Source organism: Bombina bombina, chromosome 4 (genome assembly GCF_027579735.1).
Source record: "Bombina bombina isolate aBomBom1 chromosome 4, aBomBom1.pri, whole genome shotgun sequence".
In the NCBI taxonomy this organism is placed as follows: Eukaryota; Metazoa; Chordata; class Amphibia; order Anura; family Bombinatoridae; genus Bombina; species Bombina bombina.
The window spans coordinates 472,250,383-472,276,744 of NC_069502.1; the positions used below are offsets into that span (position 1 = coordinate 472,250,383).

The 26,362-nt window shown below is 38.0% G+C and overlaps 1 protein-coding gene across 3 annotated transcripts in view; it reads left to right on the forward strand.

Annotated features, from left to right (window-relative positions):
• The window catches only part of MYOM2 (myomesin 2), a 302,384-nt gene that overhangs the window by 44,788 nt on the left and 231,234 nt on the right, over nucleotides 1-26,362 (forward strand). For all 3 annotated transcript variants that reach the window (XM_053710368.1, XM_053710369.1, XM_053710370.1), the window contains one exon: nucleotides 7,169-7,261. In XM_053710368.1, coding sequence (XP_053566343.1) covers nucleotides 7,169-7,261 — 93 coding nt within the window. The remainder of the gene's footprint in view (nucleotides 1-7,168; nucleotides 7,262-26,362) is intronic.

The following is a 26,362-nucleotide window of genomic DNA, read 5'->3' on the forward strand; positions in this document are numbered from 1 at the left end:
AGGCTACTATGCGTGCCAGGTGTGTCGCTCTATAATAATTTATCAGATTAGGGGCTCCCAGTCCGCCATCTTCTCTATCGAGAAATAGTGTATCTCTGGCCACTCTAGATCTTCTGTGTGACCATATAAACTGGTCAAATTTTTTTTGCTGTTGTATAAAAAATTGTGTAGGGATATCTATTGGGAGTACTTGAAAAAGGTATAAAAATTTAGGGATAATAATCATTTTTATTGCATTAATACGTCCCATCTAAGAAAGCCGACCCTGTTTGTGCCAGGATTCCAGCAGTTTATTGGTTTCAACCTGTAAAGGGGTATAATTAAGGGAGAATAATTCTGTTTGTGATGCTGATATGTCAATGCCTAGATACCTTATTTTCTTGGCTAGCTGGAAAGAGGGATATGTTGTGATGAAATGTGTTTCTTCAGCATTTAGATATAGTGATAGGATCATTGACTTGTTCATATTGACTGAAAAATTAGAAACCAATCTATACACCTCCAGCTCTCCCAATAAGGCCGGGACTGAGGTGAGGGGTGAGCGCAGGGTGAATATAACATCATCTGCGTATAGAAGACATTTTTGTAGTAATTCACCAAAGGGGACGCCCTGTATATTATGATTACACCAGATTCTAGAGGCAAATGCCTCTACAGCTAAGGCAAACAGCAGGGGTGAAAGAGGGCACCCCTGCCGTGTGCCGTTGTTTATGGGGATTCCCTGGGAAAGTGTGCCGTTGATCATAACAAAAGCGGTTGGGCTACTATAGAGAGCTTGTATACGGGATATTGTTGTGTGGGAAAACCCAAATTTCGACAGGATGGACCACAGAAAATCCCAGTCCACCCTGTCGAAGGCCTTCTCAGCGTCTATAGAGAGGAGTATTAAGGGTGTCTTGGAGGCAGAGGTGCTCGAGAGGGTATGCAGGACTCTAATGGTATTCTCCTTAGCTTCCCTTCCCGGGATGAAACCGACCTGGTCGGGGTGCACCAGAGAGGGAAGAATTTACAAATTCTCGTGGCTAATAATTTGGCATATAATTTGATGTCGATATTTATTAACGATATGGGACAGTAATTGGCTACTTTTTCTGGTGGCTTACCCGGTTTGGGTATCACCGAGATTGTGGCTTCTAGTAATGTTGTCGGAAGTTGGTCGGTCTGATCGATAGAGGTGTACATCTCTAACAGATGGGGGCTAAGAAGGGATTTGAAGAGGTGATAAAATTTAGGTGTGAACCCGTTTGGGCCGGGTGCTTTTCCCTGTGGCAAATCTTTGATGGCTAGCAATAACTCTTGTAAGGTAAACTGTTTGTCAAGATTTTCCATATCGATATTAGATAGCCTAGGAAGCTGGGTCTGATCAAGATACGAGTTTATTCGCTGCTGTTTATCTTCTGGACTTAAGGAGGGAAGATTATACAGGGATGTGTAGTACCTCTCAAACTGATTAACAATTTCAGTGTTATCAGAATGAACAATGCCAGAGGAGTCTGTAATCTTAGTTATATATGTTTTATATCTCTTTTTACGTAGGGATCTCGCTAGTAAGTGCCCGGCCTTATTATTTTCAATGAAAAACTTGGACTCGTATGTAATAGCTCTCATATGTGCATTTTGTATTAAATATTGTTTTAAAGCTTCCCTGGCTAGTTGTGATCTCTCTAGCAGTGGCTGCAACTGGGGGTTTCTTTTTAGCACTTTTTCGCAATTATTATACTCTGAAGTCAGAGAAGTAAATTGAGCAGCACGCTGTTTGCGTTGTCTATGTGTGTGGCCCATAATTACCCCCCTTATGAAACACTTATATGCCTCCCAGTTAGTGATTGCAGAAGTGTCTAAGTGATTGTTAAAAGAGAAATACTCTGTAGTTTTCTCAGCTACATCAGTGACTATTAAGGGGTCTAAAAAAATCTGATCATTTAGTTTCCAATGTTGTTGGAAGCCTGGCTTAGAGGTCCAAATAAAGGTGGAACAAACCATGCTATGGTCCGACCATGTGGTATGGTATAGTCTAGAGTCCACAAGGGAGGGAAGCATACTTTGTTCACAAAAGATATAATCAATACGTGTGTAAGTGCGTTGTGGGTTTGAGAAAAAGGAGAAGTCTTTTGTGGATGGGTGGGTAGTTCTCCAGGAGTCAAAGAGGGGAATAGAGCAGATTTCTCGCAGTTGGCTTTTATCTGAGTGTTCCTGATATATGACCTACCTGATGACGTGTCTAATGCGGGATTAATAGGGAAGTTTAAGTCGCCTCCTAAGAAGATGGGTCCCTTTGAAATATCAAGTATCTGATTAATCACCCTATGGAAAAAGGGAGGCTTAGGGAAGTTCGGGGCGTAAATGTTAGCTAGAATGGGTCTACCAAAATATAGCCCCACCAAAACAAGAAAACGGCCTTCTTTATCAAGATATTTGTTAAGTAGCTCAAAAGATGTACCCTTTCTAAAAGATATACAAACCCCATTACGTCTAGTCAGGCCTGAGCACAAAAAATGCTGGTCATAATGTAGCTTCGAAAGGGTGGGTTCATTAGATTTTTTAAAGTGCGTCTCTTGTATCATGATAATGTCCACTCTTTTTTTGTAAAAATCGTGGAAGGCTATTGAGCGCTTTTGTGGTGAGAGATAAACTTTAACATTTTGTGTAGCTAGCATAAACTGACTAGGTTGTTGTGATGTTGACATATATAATTTTCGGGCAATTTATAAATAAAGGGAAGCCAAGGTGTACTGGTCACGTGTGTCGCGCGTATAGAAGTTTTGGTATCAGAGAGTACAAATATATAAAACCAAAATATATAACTTTTAAACAAAATAACAGAACAATTTGTAATAACTATGTCCAAAGATACTCTGAAACAATACAGTGAATGAAGGGAGGGGGGGAAGGGAGGGGAACAGGAAAGGGAGAAAGGGGAGGAGAGTAAGATAGATGTGGAGGGAAAGTGGTACGGTAACTGTAGTCCCTTGCCTGAAGGGGCTGAGGATACGAGGGGAAAGGGATAGAAGGGACAGACAGCTACTGAGAAGCTGAGAAACAAAGGAAAAGGGGGGAAAGTACGGCCCGGTGGAGCCGCCCCAACAGACCAGATATTATCAAGTGTAGATTCGAGACCAGTGACAATAAAAATATAATTTTGAATGGTAAAACATCAAACCTTGTGCATGATATATAAGCAGTAAAACAGTAAAACATTGAGCATTGTATATCAAATCATTGTGACATGAAAATAAGCCAACATTTGTAAGCTTTTGTAGGAAGGAACTTGTTTTTTGCAAGCCAAAAGTCTCAATAAGTTCAAGCAACATAATATAATAGGTTCTGTGGTGCGAGATTATGCGTAATCAGTTTCGTAAAAAGTCAAAATGAAACAGAACAAGGTATCACCCTGCAGGGTGTGTGTACAGCCATATACTCACAAACTCTTGGGTATCGGGTCACGTAGTGACAGTTACAGTAGGGTCCATCTGAGCTGCAGGTGCTGTGCAAATCTTCTTTCGCTGTTGCTTACCAATGACTTCAAACCAAAGTCTCCGCTGTGGCTTTGGCAAAGGAGTTGAAACCTTGGAGAGCCCAGGGACTGCAGACTCAGGAATTGGTATATCCAAAAGTTGGTAGAAGTCATTAATATCCTCTGTGGAGAGGCATTCAAATCTTTTGCCATTCTTGATTATTTGTAGGGATACTGGGAATCCCCACCTATAAGGTATTTTTAGTGAGCGCAGATGGGCAGTGAAAATTATTTTCTCAATAGCAGCGTTCTGGTCGATAGATCTTGAAAAATTTGAATTTTTGCGCCTTGAAAAGAAAATGTAGGCTGTGATCTTGCCATTTGAAATATCTTTTCTCTATCCCTGTAGCTCGAAAAGCACACAATTATATGCCTTGGGGGCTGGTTATCATTTGGTTTAGGCCTAAGAGATCTGTGCGCCCTCTCGATAGGTATAACATCAATCACTCTCTGGTTAGAGATGGCTAGAGACTGGAAAAGATTTTGCAGGTGTTCAGATATATCTTCATTTTTCACAGATTCAGGGATTCCTCGAATCCGGAGATTGTTCCTCCTTGTTCTATTTTCAATATCGTCTATTTTATTCTCTAGGTCAGAGATCTGCTGCTGCTGACTTTCTATGGTGCGTGACATCTCAGATACATCTCTAGTGATCTCTTCATTATGATCCTCAAGGGATTCGACTCTGCACCCTAAATCATTAATATCTTTCTTCAGCGCAGCACATTCTGTTTTTATACAGGATTTGACCTGGTTAATGAGGGCCTCCATTACTTTAAGTGTGACTGGGCCATCTTCACTATGGTGCTGAATGTGAGAGGGGGATGCTGCTGACTGAACAGTATCGGGGTTGTCAGATAAATCCTCCTCCTCACTGCAGCCTTGAGATAGCTCAGATTTTTTTTCTTTTTTGATCTGAGCTTTTTAAGAAGGTATTCACTGTTCCAGAAACTAAAGTGGTCTTTAGTGTCTTATCGCTCTTGGCGTTTCTGGGCAGCGCCATGCTGACAAAACAGGCACAGGCCTTTGCTCTTTTCAATAAAAATAGAACTTTCCTGATGTATAATGTTGCAAGTCTATCTTTTAAATGCCACTAGAATTGAGGTATATCTTGCTTTATGGCATTAATCCAAAATATAGTCCTTACGGTAGCTAGTGTATACAACACCTCCTGCCCCAGGGATGCATTAGGTTATCTCTTTGTTAAAAGCAGGGGGCATTTTTGGGCCTTCAATAACTTTAAGGCATTTTAATAATAAACGTTATGCTTTTATTCACTCGTTTTTGCACTCCATTGTCCCAACGTGGCACTGCTTACCCTTTCACCATGATAATCCTGCAGTCTTCTGGGGAAAGGCTTCCCAAACGGGTGCAGGGATTCCTCTGAGAGCTATGACAAACTTCTTCCAGCGTTCGTCTCCAGAACGCAAGAGCAGGCTTCAGATGCGGCCTCCTTTGCGGGCTGGGAGCCCAAACAGCTGTTCTGCCGTAATCACGGCTCTGAAAGTTAATCCGGAGGTCCCCGAATGCTTCACCTACATGTCACGGCAGAAGTCAGACCTCTCCGGGCTGTAAGTGCTCATCTTTGGGAAAGCTCCACCACCGCCATTTCAGGAGCTCTAGCAAAGTGCGGCCATGCAGCACGCCCACACGCTCCGCCCCCGATGGAGGCATTTTTATGTGTGGCTGGAATAACATTTTGAGCATGAGTTAGAATTTATTTTAGAATCTTACCCTTTAATAATGAACTGTTTACTTGTTTAGGTATAATTACTGTTCGTGTTGTCTTATGAACATATTCAGAAGTATATATTGCTTTTTATAAGGACATTCACTTTTCTGGTTTTATATATAAGCTATTATTTTCATGTAATCTAGGGAAAATAAATGGAATTTAATAAAATACTCATTTTATCTTGTTTTTCAGCTAATATTTTCTACATTTGTGTTCTTTGGGCTGCAAAAGAGTGGCATTTTGAGTTTTATACAATGAAGTCAGTTTGTAGAGTAGGATCTCTGGTGTGAAAAAGTTTTCTACCTCAGATAAATAATTCTGTTGTATTGTTGAAGTATTTGGGATTGTACATATGAAGGCAATATTTCTTAATGAGGCAAATTATTTTGTTGATTTCTCTTACACTCACTAAGAGATAATCCTATGTTGTCTGTGTTGATTTGAGTTGAAATATTAATAAGTCCCAGGGTTGCTAGCAAGTTAACAATTATCTAATGATATTTAAGAAATTGTGTGAAAATATACTTATGTTGATAGCTAGCAGTAAAAGGAAATGTTAACACTAAAGTCTGGAAATTAATATAGCTGTAACACTACTGTTAAATGGTCTTTTGATTTGACAATGTTGATAACATTTTAGGGGAGACGAGCAAAATAGAGTTTCTAACCATTTATGTGATCTACATTTATCTACAATGAAAATAGTGCTTTGATTTGAGTTGACATCTTTGAATAAGTTGGTTTAAAGAGATTCTAAGAAATTCTGTTTTGTTTACTGGTGGTACATATGTAGATTTAAATCATCAGTTTACTTTGTAAAAGGCAGAGAAAAATGTTGTTGCTAATGATTTTTAGTTGTGATTGGAGGAAAAATAGGTGATGATAATATGAGTTGCATGTTAATCTCTTCATGCAATCTACTGGACATCTGACAGGGATTAGCGAAATAAAAATAGAAATAAGAGTAGAGGAAATGTGCATTACATTTTATTATTGAGAGGTGGAGACCAATTTAAAAGTAGACTGTCCCATAAATAGGCGTCTGTCCTGTTTTTCTTACCACAATCCACATTCTTGATACCTAATGACACATTTACAAAGCTATCGAATCCTACAGCTAAAATAACTTGATAAATCACCAGACAACTCTTTTAGATTTATTGCTGAGTACCCAAAATTAAATTTAAATGTAACACTGTTTTTGTAATTGGACATAAACTACTGATTTTACTCCAAGCATACTGAGTGGGATTAGAAAGTAACATCACCAAACAGATTACTTTCTCAATCAATTAAAGTTAACAAAAATAATAATAATAATAAGCACTTTTACAGTAATAAAAGTTAGTGAAATAAATATCTCGACAAACACACATCCTCACTATACTGATAATGCACCCGTTCATACGCCTTAAAAAGATATACATAATATTTCTATGTTTTGGAGCACAACAGGTTAATTGCACACCTCATTTGTTAGCATCACTCTACACTATCAAAAATGGATCAATCAACATAGAGGCCCATTTAGAAATTAGCTACCAAAAAGAAGCACAATATTATGATTATCCCCTAATTTTACAAAGGATTTAAGAATTTGAGTAGTGTTTAAAATGTAAAAAAATGACGCATTTGCCAATAAGGAAAAATTAACAATGAATCAATAGTATTTTATGACTATATGTAATTTATTTAGAAAAGTTGAAAAAAAATAAACATTTGATAATCTGTTTTGCCTTAGAAAAGCTTTAAATCCAATTTCCAAGCTTCTGGAAATAGAGAAACAAGCTAGCAATTAACTATAATTACATAAGATAGTGTTTCGCTGTTGTCATTAAGTATAGGTTCTACTGATTACTTTATGAACTCAACAATGTAAACATACAAGTAATTACAATTAATGTGTTTCTTTTTATAAGGTATAAAAATGAATCATTGGTAAGCCCAGCAAGTGAACCAGGAAAGTACAGAATTGAAAGCAAATATGGAGTAAACAGCTTGGAAATATACAGGTAAATAAATAAAAAAAACTTTTATATATATATATATATATATATATATATATATATATATATATATATATATGTTGTTTTAATATTGTTACATAATTGTTTGAATAATAATTTATATTTAATAATGCTTTTCCACACATTACTATATAATGCATCGTGTTTGAACAAAAAAAAATTGCGCTCTTATGCTGACAAAAAAATATATATATGTGTTAAAATCTAATAATAAACATACAGTCTTAATACAAATAAACTGACATATAGCAAATGTCCTTAAAGAAATGTCCTTAAAGTCTCTAAATAGGAGTACCAAAAAGGACTAGACCACAGTACCTTGTAAAAGAAAAGTTTGTTTGAATGTTAAAATCTTGCAGCTGGTGTGTTGCAGGTTCTTTTCTTGATTGTGGAAGAAATGGTTCCTCTGGAGAATAGTTATATCCCAATCTTTGTGCCTCTGTAGTGCAGCCTTGTTCCAGCCAGCAATTTACCGTCTTGGCTCAAGAGTAGTGACATAAAACAAGAAAGAAAAAACAGGCGCACAAGGCACAATTCAAGTGTAAACGTTTAATAACAAAGTGACACACGCACAGTAATGATTGCACTTACTAGACAAAAATAAAAGATGTGCATTAAAACATAACTCCTGGGATCTGCAGCTCCTGTAATGGTGGCACAGATGGTCTTTCTCCTTGCAGCTCTCAGTCAAACAGCCTCAGGTGATGGTGATCCGGATCCTTAACCTGAGCGTGTAACCGGCTTCTGCATACCGATTAATCTGCTTCCCAAATGGAGTGATAGTATGTAATAACTGGCCTGACGCGTTTCCCCCGACTGCGACCGGGCTTTTTCAAAGGCTTGATATTGTTGAACAGGCGCCTTTTTGTTTTAAAGGCAGAGTGGCCAATCAGAAAAGAGGTATGGATATGTGTAGCCAATGCTAAGAGAGGTTGTGTGAAACCCATAAGTCTGATATCGCTGTGTTTAAAAACTAATGTTCACAGTTGCATTATCCAATTGATACAAAATGCTTAAAACAGTTGCCACAGTGATTCTATATGTGACGCTGACATATTTAAAACACAAAAGGTAGCAAAAAACCCCAGAAGTTAAAACTAAAAAACTAGATGCTTATTTTACAGCAGACCATTTGTTTAGAAAATGATATACAAATAATATATAAAAGGACCATGATTCCTGCTCGTTAGTATTATGTCTCAACATCATAGTTAAAAACATAGAAATACCGCATCAATTGATTATTCATAAATAGATGCAGTTATCCTTAGAAAATAATTTATATTAACTATTTGCAGAATGCATATAGTCAGCATTTAATAAATGAATAATAAAAGATATTGAAGAATCCTTTAAAGATGAAAACAAATTTCTCAATAAGAATAATGACAATCTCAGTATCTTGGAAAGAAAGTCCCTTAAAAAATTAAGAAACAACAAAGAAATAATCATCCACTCGGCTGACAAGGGTGGGGGCATAGTAATTCAAAAAAGGGAGGACTACCTAAAAGAGGCCATGAAACTTTTGGGTGATGAAAATACATATCAAATTTTATCAAAAGACCCAACAGAAGTTTTTAATAAAGAACTTAATGAATTACTACATAAAGCAAAATTAAGGGGTATTTTGAATGATGATGAATATAAATATATTTACACACCACAACCCAATATACCAATTATATATCATCTCCCCAAGGTCCACAAGGACCTTCTAAACCCCCCGGGAAGACCTATTATTTCCGGAATTGGGTCAATTACAGATAAATTGTCGAAATATGTGGATTTTTTCCTCCAACCGTTGGTAAAATCCACCAAAGCTTATATTAAAGATACGAAAGAAGCAATCACCAAATTTGAAGGTATAACCTGGGAGGAAGACTCTACACATGCATCCCACATTCTAACGGAATTCGACAAGTGGAGTTAGAACTAGAGAATTGGTCATTTCCATTCGATCATATTGAGTTTTTAGTATAAAGTATAAAATTCATTTTATATAATAATTATTTTAACTTTTTAAACAAGTTTTATGTACAAAAAAGAGGGACTGCAATGGGCACCACATTTGCTCCCTCATATGCAAACTTATACGTGAATGCCTTTGAAAATAATTACATATGGAGTAACAATCCCTTTACCAGTAACATTTTAATTTATGCAAGATATATAGATGATGTTATTATTCTATGCAAGGGAGAGCAAGAGCTAATTAATGATTTTATGAGTCATATAAATAGAAACAATTTTAATTTAACATTCACAGGAAATAGTTCCAAAGAAAAAATAGAGTTTTTAGATTTGACCTTTTTTAAAGATCATCAAGGAAAAGTAGCGGTCAAAAATTACAGGAAGATAACTGATTGTAATAGTTTTATTCAAGCTAAAAGTGCTCATAAAAAAAGTTGGATCAATAACGTTCCTCAAAGCCAATTTTTAAGAATCAAGAGAAATTGCACTCATAACTCAGATTATGATACAGAAGCCAATATTTTGGAGAAAAATTTTTTAGATAACGGTTACAACCCAGAGGTTTTAAAACAAGCAAAATTAAAAGTAGCTGAAAATGATAGAATATCTTTCTTTCATGAGAAACCTATGGATAACTCATTACCAATAGGGACCTTGTTGCATGATACTATGATTATATAACAATCAAATAATAGTAATCCTACAAGATTGGTTACTACATATAACCAAGGCTCAAAAATACTAGAAAACATTATTAAGAAACATTGGCCCCTTTTGAAATCAGACCCTGTTTTAGGCCCACATCTGGGAGAAAAAACAACTTTTACGTATAAAAAAGGCAGGAGTCTAAAAAACATCCTAGCCCCTAGTAAGATCAAACCTTCCTTAGAAAGTAATGTCAATCCAAAAATAGATAATTGGCTAACCAATTGGAAGGGGACCATGAAATGTGGAAAACCAAGATGCAATATGTGTAAACATATAAACAGAGCACCAACATTTCATAACAGTCAGTGCTCAGAAACACATACCATCACCTTTAAAAGCAATTGCGACTCAACATATGTCGTGTATTTGCTAGAATGTGGGTGTGGCCTTCTTTATGTGGGCTGCGCAAAAAGGAAGATAAGGCGTAGGACCAATGAACATTTATATAATATTAAAGAAAAAATGGATAATCATAGTGTTCCGAGACATTTTTTAGAATGCCATGGGAGCAATCCCAGCTCTCTAAAAGTACAAGTAATAGACCAGGTGCCCCACACAAAACCCAATAAACTATTGACATTAAGAAAATCAGAAACCAGGTGGATTTATAAACTCAAAACATTACAACCCCTGGGATTAAATATAGATATAGATGTGGCAGCATTTTTATAATTTGCTCAGTAATGCCTGCTGAACATTTTATGTATATTATTACAATTTTTATTTATCTTAATGAATTTTAGGGTTTTAGTGTATTTAGATTAAATTAAATATGAATTCAAAGTATTTATACTTACACAAACACTAATGATGGGTGGAATATTGTTTTTTAAAGTAACGTTTGTTTTAAATTAATTTTAACCTTTTTTAGTATTTTTTTAGTGCTTAAAGTTATTATATAGATTATATATTTATACATTTATTAAAATATGGTTAAATGGTCCCTTTTAGGTATCACTTGTCATTCAATATACTGATTTTTTCTCTAAAAATCCTTTTCAAAATATTTATAATGGTAGGAGTATTGTTCTTGTAGGTATCGTTGGTTCTTCAACATATGTAATTTTCAGCTCACAAGCTATTACTTGGACTTATACATCAATTCAAATCTATATAATGGGTGGTTTATTGTCCCTTCAGGTATTATGTGTTATCCAATACACATAGGCCTAGATTTGGAGTTCGGCGGTAAAAGGGCTGTTAACGCTCCGCGGGTTTTTTTCTGGCCGCACCATAAATTTAACTCTGGTATCGAGAGTTCAAACAAATGCTGCGTTAGGCTCCAAAAAAGGAGCGTAGAGCATATTTACCGCAAATGCAACTCTCGATACCAGAGTTGCTTACGGACGCGGCCGGCATCAAAAACGTGCTCGTGCACGATTCTCCCATAGGAAACAATGGGGCAGTTTGAGCTGAAAAAAAACCTAACACCTGCAAAAAAGCAGCGTTCAGCTCTTAACGCAGCCCCATTGTTTCCTATGGGGAAACACTTCCTACGTCTGCACCTAACACTCTAACATGTACCCCGAGTCTAAACACCCCTAACCTTACACTTATTAACCCCTAATCTGCCGCCCCCGCTATCGCTGACCCCTGCATTACACTTTTAACCCCTAATCTGCCGCTCCGTAAACCGCCGCCACCTACGTTATCCCTATGTACCCCTAATCTGCTGCCCTAACATCGCCGACCCCTATGTTATATTTATTAACCCCTAATCTGCCCCCCACAACGTCGCCGACACCTGCCTACACTTATTAACCCCTAATCTTCCGAGCGGACCTGAGCGCTACTATAATAAAGTTATTAACCCCTAATCCGCCTCACTAACCCTATCATAAATAGTATTAACCCCTAATCTGCCCTCCCTAACATCGCCGACACCTACCTTCAATTATTAACCCCTAATCTGCCGACCGGAGCTCACCGCTATTCTAATAAATGTATTAACCCCTAAAGCTAAGTCTAACCCTAACACTAACACCCCCCTAAGTTAAATATAATTTTTATCTAACGAAATAAATTAACTCTTATTAAATAAATGATTCCTATTTAAAGCTAAATACTTACCTGTAAAATAAATCCTAATATAGCTACAATATAAATTATAATTATATTATAGCTATTTTAGGATTAATATTTATTTTACAGGCAACTTTGTAATTATTTTAACCAGGTACAATAGCTATTAAATAGTTAAGAACTATTTAATAGTTACCTAGTTAAAATAATAACAAATTTACCTGTAAAATAAATCCTAACCTAAGATATAATTAAACCTAACACTACCCTATCAATAAAATAATTAAATAAACTACCTACAATTACCTACAATTAACCTAACACTACACTATCAATAAATTAATTAAACACAATTGCTACAAATAAATACAATTAAATAAACTATCTAAAGTACAAAAAATAAAAAAGAACTAAGTTACAGAAAATAATAAAATATTTACAAACATAAGAAAAATATTACAACAATTTTAAACTAATTACACCTACTCTAAGCCCCCTAATAAAATAACAAAGCCCCCCAAAATAAAAAATTCCCTACCCTATTCTAAAATACAAATATTACAAGCTCTTTTACCTTACCAGCCCTGAACAGGGCCCTTTGCGGGGCATGCCCCAAGAATTTCAGCTCTTTTGCCTGTAAAAAAAAACATACAATACCCCCCCCCAACATTACAACCCACCACCCACATACCCCTAATCTAACCCAAACCCCCCTTAAATAAACCTAACACTAATCCCCTGAAGATCTTCCTACCTTGTCTTCACCATACCAGGTTCACCGATCCGTCCTGGCTCCAAGATCTTCATCCAACCCAAGCGGGGGTTGGCGATCCATAATCCGGTGCTCCAAAGTCTTCCTCCTATCCGGCAAGAAGAGGACATCCGGACCGGCAAACATCTTCTCCAAGCGGCATCTTCTATCTTCTTCCATCCGATGACGACCGGCTCCATCTTGAAGACCTCCAGCGCGGATCCATCCTCTTCTTCCGACGACTAGACGACGAATGACGGTTCCTTTAAGGGACGTCATCCAAGATGGCGTCCCTCGAATTCCGATTGGCTGATAGGATTCTATCAGCCAATCGGAATTAAGGTAGGAATTTTCTGATTGGCTGATGGAATCAGCCAATCAGAATATAGTTCAATCCGATTGGCTGATCCAATCAGCCAATCAGATTGAGCTCGCATTCTATTGGCTGTTCCGATCAGCCAATAGAATGCGAGCTCAATCTGATTGGCTGATTGGATCAGCCAATCGGATTGAACTATATTCTGATTGGCTGATTACATCAGCCAATCAGAAAATTCCTACCTTAATTCCGATTGGCTGATAGAATCCTATCAGCCAATCGGAATTCGAGGGACGCCATCTTGGATGACGTCCCTTAAAGGAACCGTCATTCGTCGTCTAGTCGTCGGAAGAAGAGGATGGATCCGCGCTGGAGGTCTTCAAGATGGAGCCGGTCGTCATCGGATGGAAGAAGATAGAAGATGCCGCTTGGAGAAGATGTTTGCCGGTCCGGATGTCCTCTTCTTGCCGGATAGGAGGAAGACTTTGGAGCACCGGATTATGGATCGCCAACCCCCGCTTGGGTTGGATGAAGATCTTGGAGCCAGGACGGATCGGTGAACCTGGTATGGTGAAGACAAGGTAGGAAGATCTTCAGGGGATTAGTGTTAGGTTTATTTAAGGGGGGTTTGGGTTAGATTAGGGGTATGTGGGTGGTGGGTTGTAATGTTGGGGGGGGGGGGTATTGTATGTTTTTTTTTACAGGCAAAAGAGCTGAAATTCTTGGGGCATGCCCCGCAAAGGGCCCTGTTCAGGGCTGGTAAGGTAAAAGAGCTTGTAATATTTGTATTTTAGAATAGGGTAGGGAATTTTTTATTTTGGGGGGCTTTGTTATTTTATTAGGGGGCTTAGAGTAGGTGTAATTAGTTTAAAATTGTTGTAATATTTTTCTTATGTTTGTAAATATTTTATTATTTTCTGTAACTTAGTTCTTTTTTATTTTTTGTACTTTAGATAGTTTATTTAATTGTATTTATTTGTAGCAATTGTGTTTAATTAATTTATTGATAGTGTAGTGTTAGGTTAATTGTAGGTAATTGTAGGTAGTTTATTTAATTATTTTATTGATAGGGTAGTGTTAGGTTTAATTATATCTTAGGTTAGGATTTATTTTACAGGTAAATTTGTTATTATTTTAACTAGGTAACTATTAAATAGTTCTTAACTATTTAATAGCTATTGTACCTGGTTAAAATAATTACAAAGTTGCCTGTAAAATAAATATTAATCCTAAAATAGCTATAATATAATTATAATTTATATTGTAGCTATATTAGGATGTATTTTACAGGTAAGTATTTAGCTTTAAATAGGAATTATTTATTTAATAAGAGTTAATTTATTTCGTTAGATAAAAATTATATTTAACTTAGGGGGGTGTTAGTGTTAGGGTTAGACTTAGCTTTAGGGGTTAATACATTTATTAGAATAGCGGTGAGCTCCGGTCGGCAGATTAGGGGTTAATAATTGAAGGTAGGTGTCGGCGATGTTAGGGAGGGCAGATTAGGGGTTAATACTATTTATGATAGGGTTAGTGAGGCGGATTAGGGGTTAATAACTTTATTATAGTAGCGCTCAGGTCCGCTCGGCAGATTAGGGGTTAATAAGTGTAGGTAGGTGTCGGCGACGTTGAGGGGGGCAGATTAGGGGTTAATAAATATAACATAGGGGTCGGCGATGTTAGGGGTAGCAGATTAGGGGTACATAGGGATAACGTAGGTGGCGGCGATTTGCGGTCGGAAGATTAGGGGTTAATTATTTTAAGTAGCTTGCGGCGACGTTGTGGGGGGCAAGTTAGGGGTTAATAGATATAATACAGGGGTCGGCGGTGTTAGGGGCAGCAGATTAGGGGTACATAAGTATAACGTAGGTGGCGGTCGGCAGATTAGGGGTTAAAAATTTTAATCGAGTGGCGGCGATGTGGGGGGACCTCGGTTTAGGGGTACATAGGTAGTTTATGGGTGTTAGTGTACTTTAGGGTACAGTAGTTAAGAGCTTTATAAACCGGCGTTAGCCAGAAAGCTCTTAACTCCTGCTATTTTCAGGCGGCTGGAATCTTGTCGTTAGAGCTCTAACGCTCACTGCAGAAACGACTCTAAATACCGGCGTTAGGAAGATCCCATTGAAAAGATAGGCTACGCAAATGGCGTAGGGGGATCTGCGGTATGGAAAAGTCGCGGCTGAAAAGTGAGCGTTAGACCCTTTAATCACTGACTCCAAATACCAGCGGGCGGCCAAAACCAGCGTTAGGAGCCTCTAACGCTGGTTTTGACGGCTACCGCCGAACTCTAAATCTAGGCCATAATTTTTTCAGATAATTTCTGTGATTTTAAACGATTTTTAACAAATAATTTAAATATAAATCATGAATCAAGGATTTTTAATTTAATGACCTTAAGAGAGAGATATAAAATAGACAGTTTATTAAAATATTATATACACTTAGTAAAACCTAATTAAATTGTTTTTAGTAAGCGGATTCTAATTATCCATCAAGAATCGTTTTATTTCTTTTTTAATACATACGATTTCTTCATTCTCAATTAACTTATTCTTAGCATTGGATATTTTAAAGGTTTTAACATGTATGAATTTTTTTCCATTGTGAACACAATATGAATCGTTCTATATGCATTCTGCAAAGCGTTAATATAAATTATTTTCTAAGGATAACTGCATCTATTTATGATTAATCAATTGATGCGGTATTTCTATGTTTTTAACTATGATGTTGAGACATAATACTAACGAGCAGGAATCATGGTCCTTTTATATATTATTTGTATATCATTTTCTAAACAAGTTTTAACTTCGGGGGGTTTTTGCTACCTTTTGTGTTTTAAATATGTCAGCGTCACATATACAATCACTGTGGCAACTGTTTTAAGCAATTTGTATCAATTGGATAAGCAACTGTGAACATTAGTTTTTAAACACAGCGATATCAGACTTATGGGTTTCACACACCCCCTCTTAGCATTGGCTACACATATCCATACCTCTTTTCTGATTGGCCACTCTGACTTTAAAACAAAAAGGTGCCTGTTCAACAATATCAAGCCTTTGAAAAAGCCCGGCCGCAGTCGGGGGAAACGCGTCAGGACAGTTATTACATACTATCACTCCATTTGGGAAGCAGATTAATCGGTATGCAGAAGCCGGTTACACGCTCAGGTTAAGGATCCGGATCACCATCACCTGAGGCTGTTTGACTGAGAGCTGCAAGGAGAAAGACCATCTGTGCCACCATTACAGGAGCTGCAGATCCCAGGAGTTATGTTTTAATGCACATCTTTTATTTTTTGTCTAGTAAGTGCAATCATTACTGTGCGTGTGTCACTTTGTTATTAAACGTTTACACTTGAATCGTGCCTTGTGCGCCTGTTTTTTCTTTCTTGTTTTATATAATGCATTGTGTAACTGTTAAATTAACATTTCAACATTGTGGTCACTAATAAATGTATAAAAACAATTAGCAATGTATTACTTAATTTTAAAAAATCTATCATGACACATTTACTCATATATACATTATATACATAAATACATTTGTATAAAATCAGAATATTTAGGGACATTAAACACTGAATACATTTCATGCACCTCTCTCTAATCATGTGTGCTGCCATTATAGAACCTAAAAACAATGCGGGAGAGTTGCTGCACATGTGCAAACAGGTCAGCACTGTAATGTAGTAAAATATTTCAACATTGCTGCACACATGACCTCAATACTATGCTTATAAAATGTATTTAGTGTTTATGTCACTTACTTTACTAAACAATTAGTGCTACTCTAGATAAAGAATATACAGCTCCAGGTTAAATTGCTTTGATGCAAGAGTATTTCTGGTCAGATGACACAGTTTCTCTGTTATCATGTGGACAAATCACATGACTCCGCTCAACCAACCATGAAGCTCCTCAAAGGCTACTCCAATTTAAAATACAAATCTGAAATACAGTATCAATCAAAGATAAATAATTCTGTTGATATTGTATTAGAGGCAATTATCCATATCAAGCAATAAGTAGAAAAACAGGCACACTGCAGACTTCTCAATGGTTATAGTCTTTTTTTTTGTTTAGTGCAGTCGTAATAAAATATGATGATATTTATATTGAATTTCTCAACATATAATAGTTTAAAAGTGTGATGCGAGCAATAGATTTACTGTTAAATAAAAGTAGAAAATGCCCATGTTTGTAAAAATGATATAAAATAATATTATAATATATATGAAACAACATGTTTTCTTTTTTCTTTTAGGATTCAGATAGAGCATCCAATTTCAAACAGCTTTACAATTTATTTCTAATATTTGCTTTGCTCATTTGTTGAAATGTATACCTAGATAGCCTCAGGAGCAACACTGCACTTTTGGGGGTTAGTTGCTGATTGGTGGCTGCACATATATGACTCTTGCCATTGGCTCACCCAATGTGTTATATCAAGAGAATAAAGCAAATTGGAAAATAGAAGTAAATTGTAAAGTTGTTTAAAACTGTTTGCTCTCTCTGAATCATGAAAGTAAAAAAAATGTGTTTCATGTCCCTTTAAATGTAAAGTAAACTCATAACTTAACACTGGCTTATATTTGTGTTATTAAATGATTATATAGTTTGTGGTATCAATTTTACTGTCCCAGTTATATGGCAAGTATGTTTTAATTCATTTTCAGATATCAAAATAATGTTTTTCTGCAACTAGCATTTTTAAAAATTATTCCAGAAAAATAAAAATCTACGGCCTAGATTTGGAGTTCGGCGGTAGCCGTCAAAACCAGCGTTAGAGGCTCCTAACGCTGGTTTTGGCCGCCCGCTGGTATTTGGAGTCAGTGATTAAAGGGTCTAACGCTCACTTTTCAGCCGCCTGAAAATAGCAGGAGTTAAGAGCTTTCTGGCTAACGCTGGTTCATAAAGCTCTTAACTACTGTACCCTAAAGTACACTAACACCCATAAACTACCTATGTACCCCTAAACCGAGCTCCCCCCACATCGCCGCCACTCGATTAAATTTTTTAACCCCTAATCTGCCGACCGCCACCTACGTTATACTTATGTACCCCTAATCTGCTGCCCCTAACCCCGCCGACCCCTGTATTACATTTATTAACCCCTAACCTGCCCCCCACAACGTCGCCGCCAGCTACTTAAAATAATTAACCCCTAATCTTCCGACCGCAAAGCGCCGCCACCTACGTTATCCCTATGTACCCCTAATCTGCTACCCCTAACACCACTGACCCCTATATTATATTTATTAACCCCTAATCTGCCCCCCTCAACGTCGCCGACACCTGCCTACACTTATTAACCCCTAATCTGCCGAGCGGACCTGAGCGCTACTATAATAAAGTTATTAACCCCTAACCCGCCTCACTAACCCTATAATAAATAGTATTAACCCCCTAATCTGCCCTCCCTAACATCGCCGACACCTAACTTCAATTATTAACCCCTAATCTGACGACCGGAGCTCACCGCTATTCTAATAAATTGATTAACCCCTAAAGCTAAGTCTAACCCTAACACTAACACCCCCCTAACTTAAATATAATTTACATCTAACGAAATAAATTAACTCTTATTAAATAAATGATTCCTATTTAAAGCTAAATACTTACCTGTAAAATAAATCCTAATATAGCTACAATATAAATTATAATTATATTATAGCTATTTTAGGATTAATATTTATTTTACAGGCAACTTGGTATTTATTTTAACTAGGTACAATAGCTATTAAATAGTTAAGAACTATTTAATAGTTACCTAGTTAAAATAATAACAAATTTACCTGTAAAATAAATCCTAACCTAAGATATAATTAAACCTAACACTACCCTATCAATAAAATAATTAAATAAACTACCTACAATTACCTACAATTAACCTAACACTACACTATCAATAAATTAATTAAACACAATTACTACAAATAAATACAATTAAATAAACTAGCTAAAGTACAAAAAATAAAAAAGAACTAAGTTACAAAAAATAAAAAAATATTTACAAACATAAGAAAAATATTACAACAATTTTAAACTAATTACACCTACTCTAAGCCCCCTAATAAAATAACAAAGCCCCCCAAAATAACAAATTCCCTACCCTATTCTAAATTAAAAAAGTTACAAGCTCTTTTACCTTACCAGCCCTGAACAGGGCCCTTTGCGGGGCATGCCCCAAGAATTTCAGCTCTTTTGCCTGTAAAAGAATAAATACAATACCCCCCCCCCAACATTACAACCCACCACCCACATACACCTAATCTAACCCAAACCCCCCTTAAATAAACCTAACACTAAGCCCCTGAAGATCTTCCTACCTTGTCTTCACCATCCAGGTATCACCGATCCGTCCTGGCTCCAACATCTTCATCCAACCCAAGCGGGGGTTGGCGATCCATCATCCGGTGCTGAAGAGGTCCAGAAGAGGCTCCAAAGTCTTCCTCCTATCCGGCAAGAAGAGGACATCCGGACCGGCAAACATCTTCTCCAAGCGGCATCTTCGATCTTCTTCCATCCGGTGCGGAGCGGGTCCATCTTGAAGCAGGCGACGCGGATCCATTCTCTTCTTCCGTTGTCTCCCGACTAATGACGGTTCCTTTAAGGGACGTCATCCAAGATGGCGTCCCTCGAATTCCGATTGGCTGATAGGATTCTATCAGCCAATCGGAATTAAGGTAGGAATTTTCTGATTGGCTGATGGAATCAGCCAATCAGAATCAAGTTCAATCCGATTGGCTGATCCAATCAGCCAATCAGATTGAGCTCGCATTCTATTGGCTGATCGGAACAGCCAATAGAATGCGAGCTCAATCTGATTGGCTGATTGGATCAGCCAATCGGATTGAACTTGATTCTGATTGGCTGATTCCATCAGCCAATCAGAAAATTCCTACCTTAATTCCGATTGGCTGATAGAATCCTATCAGCCAATCGGAATTCAAGGGACGCCATCTTGGATGACGTCCCTTAAAGGAACCGTCATTAGTCGGGAGACAACGTAAGAAGAGGATGGATCCGCGTCGCCTGCTTCAAGATGGACCCGCTCCGCACCGGATGGAAGAAGATCGAAGATGCCGCTTGGAGAAGATGTTTGCCGGTCCGGATGTCCTCTTCTTGCCGGATAGGAGGAAGACTTTGGAGCCTCTTCTGGACCTCTTCAGCACCGGATGATGGATCGCCAACCCCCGCTTGGGTTGGATGAAGATGTTGGAGCCAGGACGGATCGGTGATACCTGGATGGTGAAGACAAGGTAGGAAGATCTTCAGGGGCTTAGTGTTAGGTTTATTTAAGGGGGGTTTGGGTTAGATTAGGGGTATGTGGGTGGTGGGTTGTAATGTTGGGGGGGGGTATTGTATTTATTCTTTTACAGGCAAAAGAGCTGAAATTCTTGGGGCATGCCCCGCAAAGGGCCCTGTTCAGGGCTGGTAAGGTAAAAGAGCTTGTAACTTTTTTAATTTAGAATAGGGTAGGGAATTTTTTATTTTGGGGGGCTTTGTTATTTTATTAGGGGGCTTAGAGTAGGTGTAATTAGTTTAAAATTGTTGTAATATTTTTCTTATGTTTGTAAATATTTTTTTATTTTTTGTAACTTAGTTCTTTTTTATTTTTTGTACTTTAGCTAGTTTATTTAATTGTATTTATTTGTAGGAATTGTGTTTAATTAATTTATTGATAGTGTAGTGTTAGGTTAATTGTAGGTAATTGTAGGTAGTTTATTTAATTATTTTATTGATAGGGTAGTGTTAGGTTTAATTATATCTTAGGTTAGGATTTATTTTACAGGTAAATTTGTTATTATTTTAACTAGGTAACTATTAAATAGTTCTTAACTATTTAATAGCTATTGTACCTGGTTAAAATAATTACAAAGTTGCCTGTAAAATAAATATTAATCCTAAAATAGCTATAATATAATTATAATTTATATTGTAGCTATATTAGGATTTATTTTACAGGTAAGTATTTAGCTTTAAATAGGAATCATTTATTTAATAAGAGTTAATTTATTTCGTTAGATGTAAATTATATTTAAGTTAGGGGGGTGTTAGTGTTAGGGTTAGACTTAGCTTTAGGGGTTAATACATTTATTAGAATAGCGGTGAGCTCCGCTCGGCAGATTAGGGGTTAATAATTGAAGGTAGGTGCCGGCGATGTTAGGGAGGGCAGATTAGGGGTTAATACTATTTATGATAGGGTTAGTGAGGTGGATTAGGGGTTAATAACTTTATTATAGTAGCGGTGCGGTCCGCTCGGCAGATTAGGGGTTAATAAGTGTAGGCAGGTGTCGGCGACGTTGAGGGGGGCAGATTAGGGGTTAATAAATATAATATAGGGGTCGGCGATGTTAGGGCAGCAGATTAGGGGTACATAGGGATAACGTAGGTTGCGGCGGTTTACGGAGCGGCAGATTAGGGGTTAAAAAAATATGCAAGGGTCAGCGATAGCAGAGGCGGCAGATTAGGGGTTAATAAGTGTAAGGTTAGGGGTGTTTAGACTCGGGGTACATGTTAGAGTGTTAGGTGCAGACGTAGGAAGTGTTTCCCCATAGGAAACAATGGGGCTGCGTTAGGAGCTGAACGCCGCTTTTTTGCAGGTGTTAGGTTTTTTTTCAGCTCAAACAGCCCCATTGTTTTCTATGGGAGAATCGTGCACGAGCACGTTTTTGAGGCTGGCCGCGTCCGTAAGCAACTCTGGTATCGAGAGTTGCATTTGCGGTAAAAATGCTCTACGCTCCTTTTTTGGAGCCTAACACAGCATTTGTTTGAACTCTCGATACCAGAGTTAAATTTATGGTGCGGCCAGAAAAAAGCCCGCGGAGCGTTAACAGCCCTTTTACCGCCAAACTCCAAATCTAGGCCTACATTTGCTTTAAAAGTGCAAAAAGAAAGTGATCTAATATGTAAGAGCATTTCATTATTGAATATTGCTCCCATTTATCAATTGCTGGGTGGCCAAGGTTTGCTCTTGGAAATCTTGTCTGCCCAGCATTGTGGCAAGTGGGCGGCATCTGATGTTGCATTTAAGCAATTACTTGTGCAGCCATGCCCCCTGCTCTAGTGCAACCAATTGTGCTAAATCAGGTCTTTTCAAGCATCCAGATTTCATTGGATAAGGATGATTTAACTCTGCGAGCCTTTAGGTGGTGGAAAGGCTAGGTAGATGCTGTAATGCTCGTGGGATACTACTCTATCAGACCAAACCCGGCCAGTAGTCTTGTTATCCTGGCGTCAAGACGGAAAGATAGGGAATATCCCAGAGCAGAGAAAGTTAGTGAGATGAGGAAGGTGGCACTCACCACAGGCAGGACAGTCCCCAGCGGCAATGGCAGAGTAGTCCAAGGATGAACCACTAGAATGGTCAGGCAGGCAGGGTTTGGCAACAGCAAAGCAGTCCAAGGATAAACCACTAGAATGGTCAGGCAGGCAGGGTTTGGGAACAGTAAAGCAGTCCAAATGCACACCACTAGAATGGTCAGGCAGGCAGAGTTGGCAACAGTAAAGCAATCCAGCAATCAAGGGGTAAAGCAGGTAGAGTTGTCAGGCAGACAGGTTCAACAATAATAATTCAATCCAGCAGTTAAGGGTTAAAGCAGGTAGAGTAGTCAGGCAGGCAGGTTCAGCAATGGTAATAAGGCACATAGATAGAGCGATTTGTCAAACCCAGGAGCACACAAAGTAATACCTATACTTGGGCAGTGACAGATCGTTTGTATGAAGGTTAAATAGGTGCAGTATTCGCGCCACAGAGGTCCGACCGGCATCAGGAGCATGCGGCGATGATGTCAGCGCCGCACGCATCCGGACCCGACACACGCGACATAGCCCCCTCCTCAAGGGTTCCATCCAGGAACCAGAGTTGGCCTCAAAGGATGAGCAGCATCAAATCGGGAGACCAGAGATGGAGCATGCACATCACGAGCAGGAACCCAGGAGCAATCTGCCACGGAGTAACCCTTCCAATGTATCAGATACTGCAGTTGTCTGCATCTATATCTGAAGTCCAGGATCTTAGCTACCTCATATTCGGGGTCACCATGGACCAGGAGCAGAGGAGGAGGAGCTTGGAGCCGGGTATATCTATTCCTTGAAATTTTGCTACAAAAAATATAGCATATGTAATATGAAAATCTAACAATAAAATTGTATTCATCCAATAAGATACTTTAGCCCAAAATTGCATGATTTTCGGGCATGCCCAGAAACAATGAAAAAGGTCTGCACTGGGCGAACTACATCTGGAACATAAAATACTTGTCCTATACCAACTGGATAATTTATCTGGCGTCAGATATGTCATTAAACTAATCTTAATCTGGGATTCTCTCCATGCCATCAAGACCCAGGCTTTCTCAGTTATTTTGAACGTATCAACTATAGCCTGTGTGTCAATATTAGGGAAGAACCTTGTCCATTTAAAAACTATATAGTCCAATCACTCTAAAGAAGGTTGTTGATTGAGTAGTGCATAGAGAGAAGAGATTGAGTAAATACCTAATTGATATGAATTGATTCTACTCGGAAGATCTGCAAGCGACCAGTCTAGCCCAAAGCTTTGTCTTAGTTCCGTACAATAATGTCTTAATTGTAGATATGCATAGAAATCTTGATTCCCTAACCCATATTGTTGGCGTAAATCAGAAAAAGCTAGAGGAGAATAATCCATATCTAAAATTTGTATGACATATTTGAGGCCCTTACTAGCCCATTGTCTAAATACGTTATTTGTTAATCCAGGTGCAAAATTTGGGTTACCAGTAATAGGAAGGAATTTTGAAATATATGGGGAACAGCCTACCTCAGAACAACATTTCTGCCACACTATGATAATATTTTTAATCGTTATTAACGCATAAACCGAAGAAGGCAATGAAGTTATTGGACAATGCAAAATAGCGTTCAGTTGAAAAGGTTTCACTAACGATGATTCCCATAACAGGGAAGTTACCTGTTCCTGCTCAGTAACCCAATTTAAAGCGATCTTGACACACGCCGCCAGACAATAAGATTGAATATTTGGTAGAGCCAAGCCAGCGGCAAATTTGGTATTCATAAGACGGTGAACTGCAATACGTGCTTTAGCCCCTTTCCAAATAAACTTGGAACAACATTTATTGTATTGTATTATATCAGTTTGATATATATTGACCGGGATATTCTGTATTTAATAATATAATTTCGGAAACAATAAAGGTTTAATCAATATTACACGGGATGTTAATGAAATAGGAAGCTTTACCCAGTCCTCCATCTTTCTCCTATAGTTATCGAAGCATCTAGGGAAATTTAACTTATACCATTCTTCAGGATTAGGACATAGACTGATCCCTAAGTAGTTAATCTGGGAAGTTTCAACAAATGGATGATTAATACTGTAATCCTTTTTATGTAGCCACATTAGTTCCGATTTAAACAGGTTAATTTTTGTAGCCAGAGATTTTACCAAATATTGCAACAATATCAAGAAGATATGGTAAATTCTTCTTAACGTTGCTCAAAAACAGCAGTAAATCATCCGCGTAAAGTAACAAGACCAATTTATTATTACCTAAATGAATACCCTCAAGTTGTTGACGAAGATAAATCGTGAGTGGTTCTAAAGAAACATTAAAAAGTAAAGGAGAAAGTCGGCAGCCTTGTCTAGTTCCCCTTTGTAGGACTAGTCATTGAGAAATCTCACCATTAATAATAAGAGCTGAAGTTGGTGAACTATATATTAAACGGATAAAATTATTAAAATGTCCAGTCAAACCAAATTGTTCTAGAGAATAAAATAGATGCTCCCAGGAAATCTGATCAAAGGCTTTTTCTGCATCCACTGTCAATAATGCCAAGTCCGCAATATCACTATGTCTAGCTGCCTTAAATTTATTCCCAAAAAAATCAAGCAGTGTCATTACCTTACGCATATTTTTTACCAGATTCCTCCCAGCCATGAAACCTGATTGATTCTCGTGGATAATTAGACCTAAATGGGGCTTTAATCTATTTGCTATGATTGAAGTTAATAGCTTGTAATCAGCGTTCAACGCTGATATGGGTCTATATGATGACATAAGCTCAGGATCTTTATTTTTTTTGCAATCAAAGATATATTGGCGGCTGCAAAATATGGGGAACATTTAGCATTATTTAGGAAGTACGTGTTGAATAATTTATTTAATATAGGAGAAATTTCTGTCTGCAAAATCCTATAAAATTCAATAGGTAGACCGTCTGGTCCGGCCGCTTTATTAATTTTAATGGCTGCTAATATTTCAGCCTCTGAAATAGGGCAATTCATTTCAGCCAACCTCTCTACCGGAAGTTTGAGACACTTAATTTTATCCCAGAATAGCTTTTTCTTATCTACCTCCTGATCCTCGCATTTATATAATTCTTTAAAGTAGTTAAAAAATATTCTTTCGATATCAGAGTTAATAGTGAATCTGTCAGTTCCACATCTAATGACCGCTATGCTATTCCTATTGATTACTTTCATGATAAGGATGATTTAACTCCGCGAGCCTTTAGGTGGTGGAATGGCTAGGTAGATGCTGTAACGCTCGTGGGATACTCCTCTATCAGACCAAACTCGGCCAGTAGTCTTGTTATCCTGGCGTCAAGCCGGAAAGATAGGGAATATCCCAGAGCAGAGAAAGTTAGTGAGATGAGGAAGGCGGCACTCACCACAGGCAGGACAGTCCCCAGCGGCAACAGCAGAGCGTCCAAGGATGAACCACTAGAATGGTCAGGCAGGCAGGGTTTGGCAACAGCAAAGCAGTCCAAGGATAAACCACTAGAATGGTCAGGCAGGCAGGGTTTGGCAAGAGTAAAGCAGTCCAAGGGCACACCACTAGAATGGTCAGGCAGGCAGAGTTGGCAACAGTAAAGCAATCCAGCAATCAAGGGGTAAAGCAGGTAGAGTAGTCAGACAGACAGGTTCAGCAATAATAATTCAATCCAGCAGTTAAGGGTTAAAGCAGGTAGAGTAGTCAAACAGGCAGGTTCAGCAATAATAATTAAATCCAACAGTTAAGGGTTAAAGCAGGTAGAGTAGTCAGGCAGGCAGGTTCAGCAACGGTAATAAGGCACATAGATAGAGCGATTTGTCACACCCAGGAGCACACAAAGTAATACCTATACTTGGGCAGTGACAGATCGTTTGTACGAAGTTTAAATAGGCACAGTATTCGCGCCACAGAAGTCCGACCGGCATCAGGAGCATGCGGCGATGACATCAGCGCCACACTCATCCAGACCCGACACGTGTGACATAGCCCCCTCCTCAAGGGTTCCCTCCGGGAACCAGAGTTGGCCTC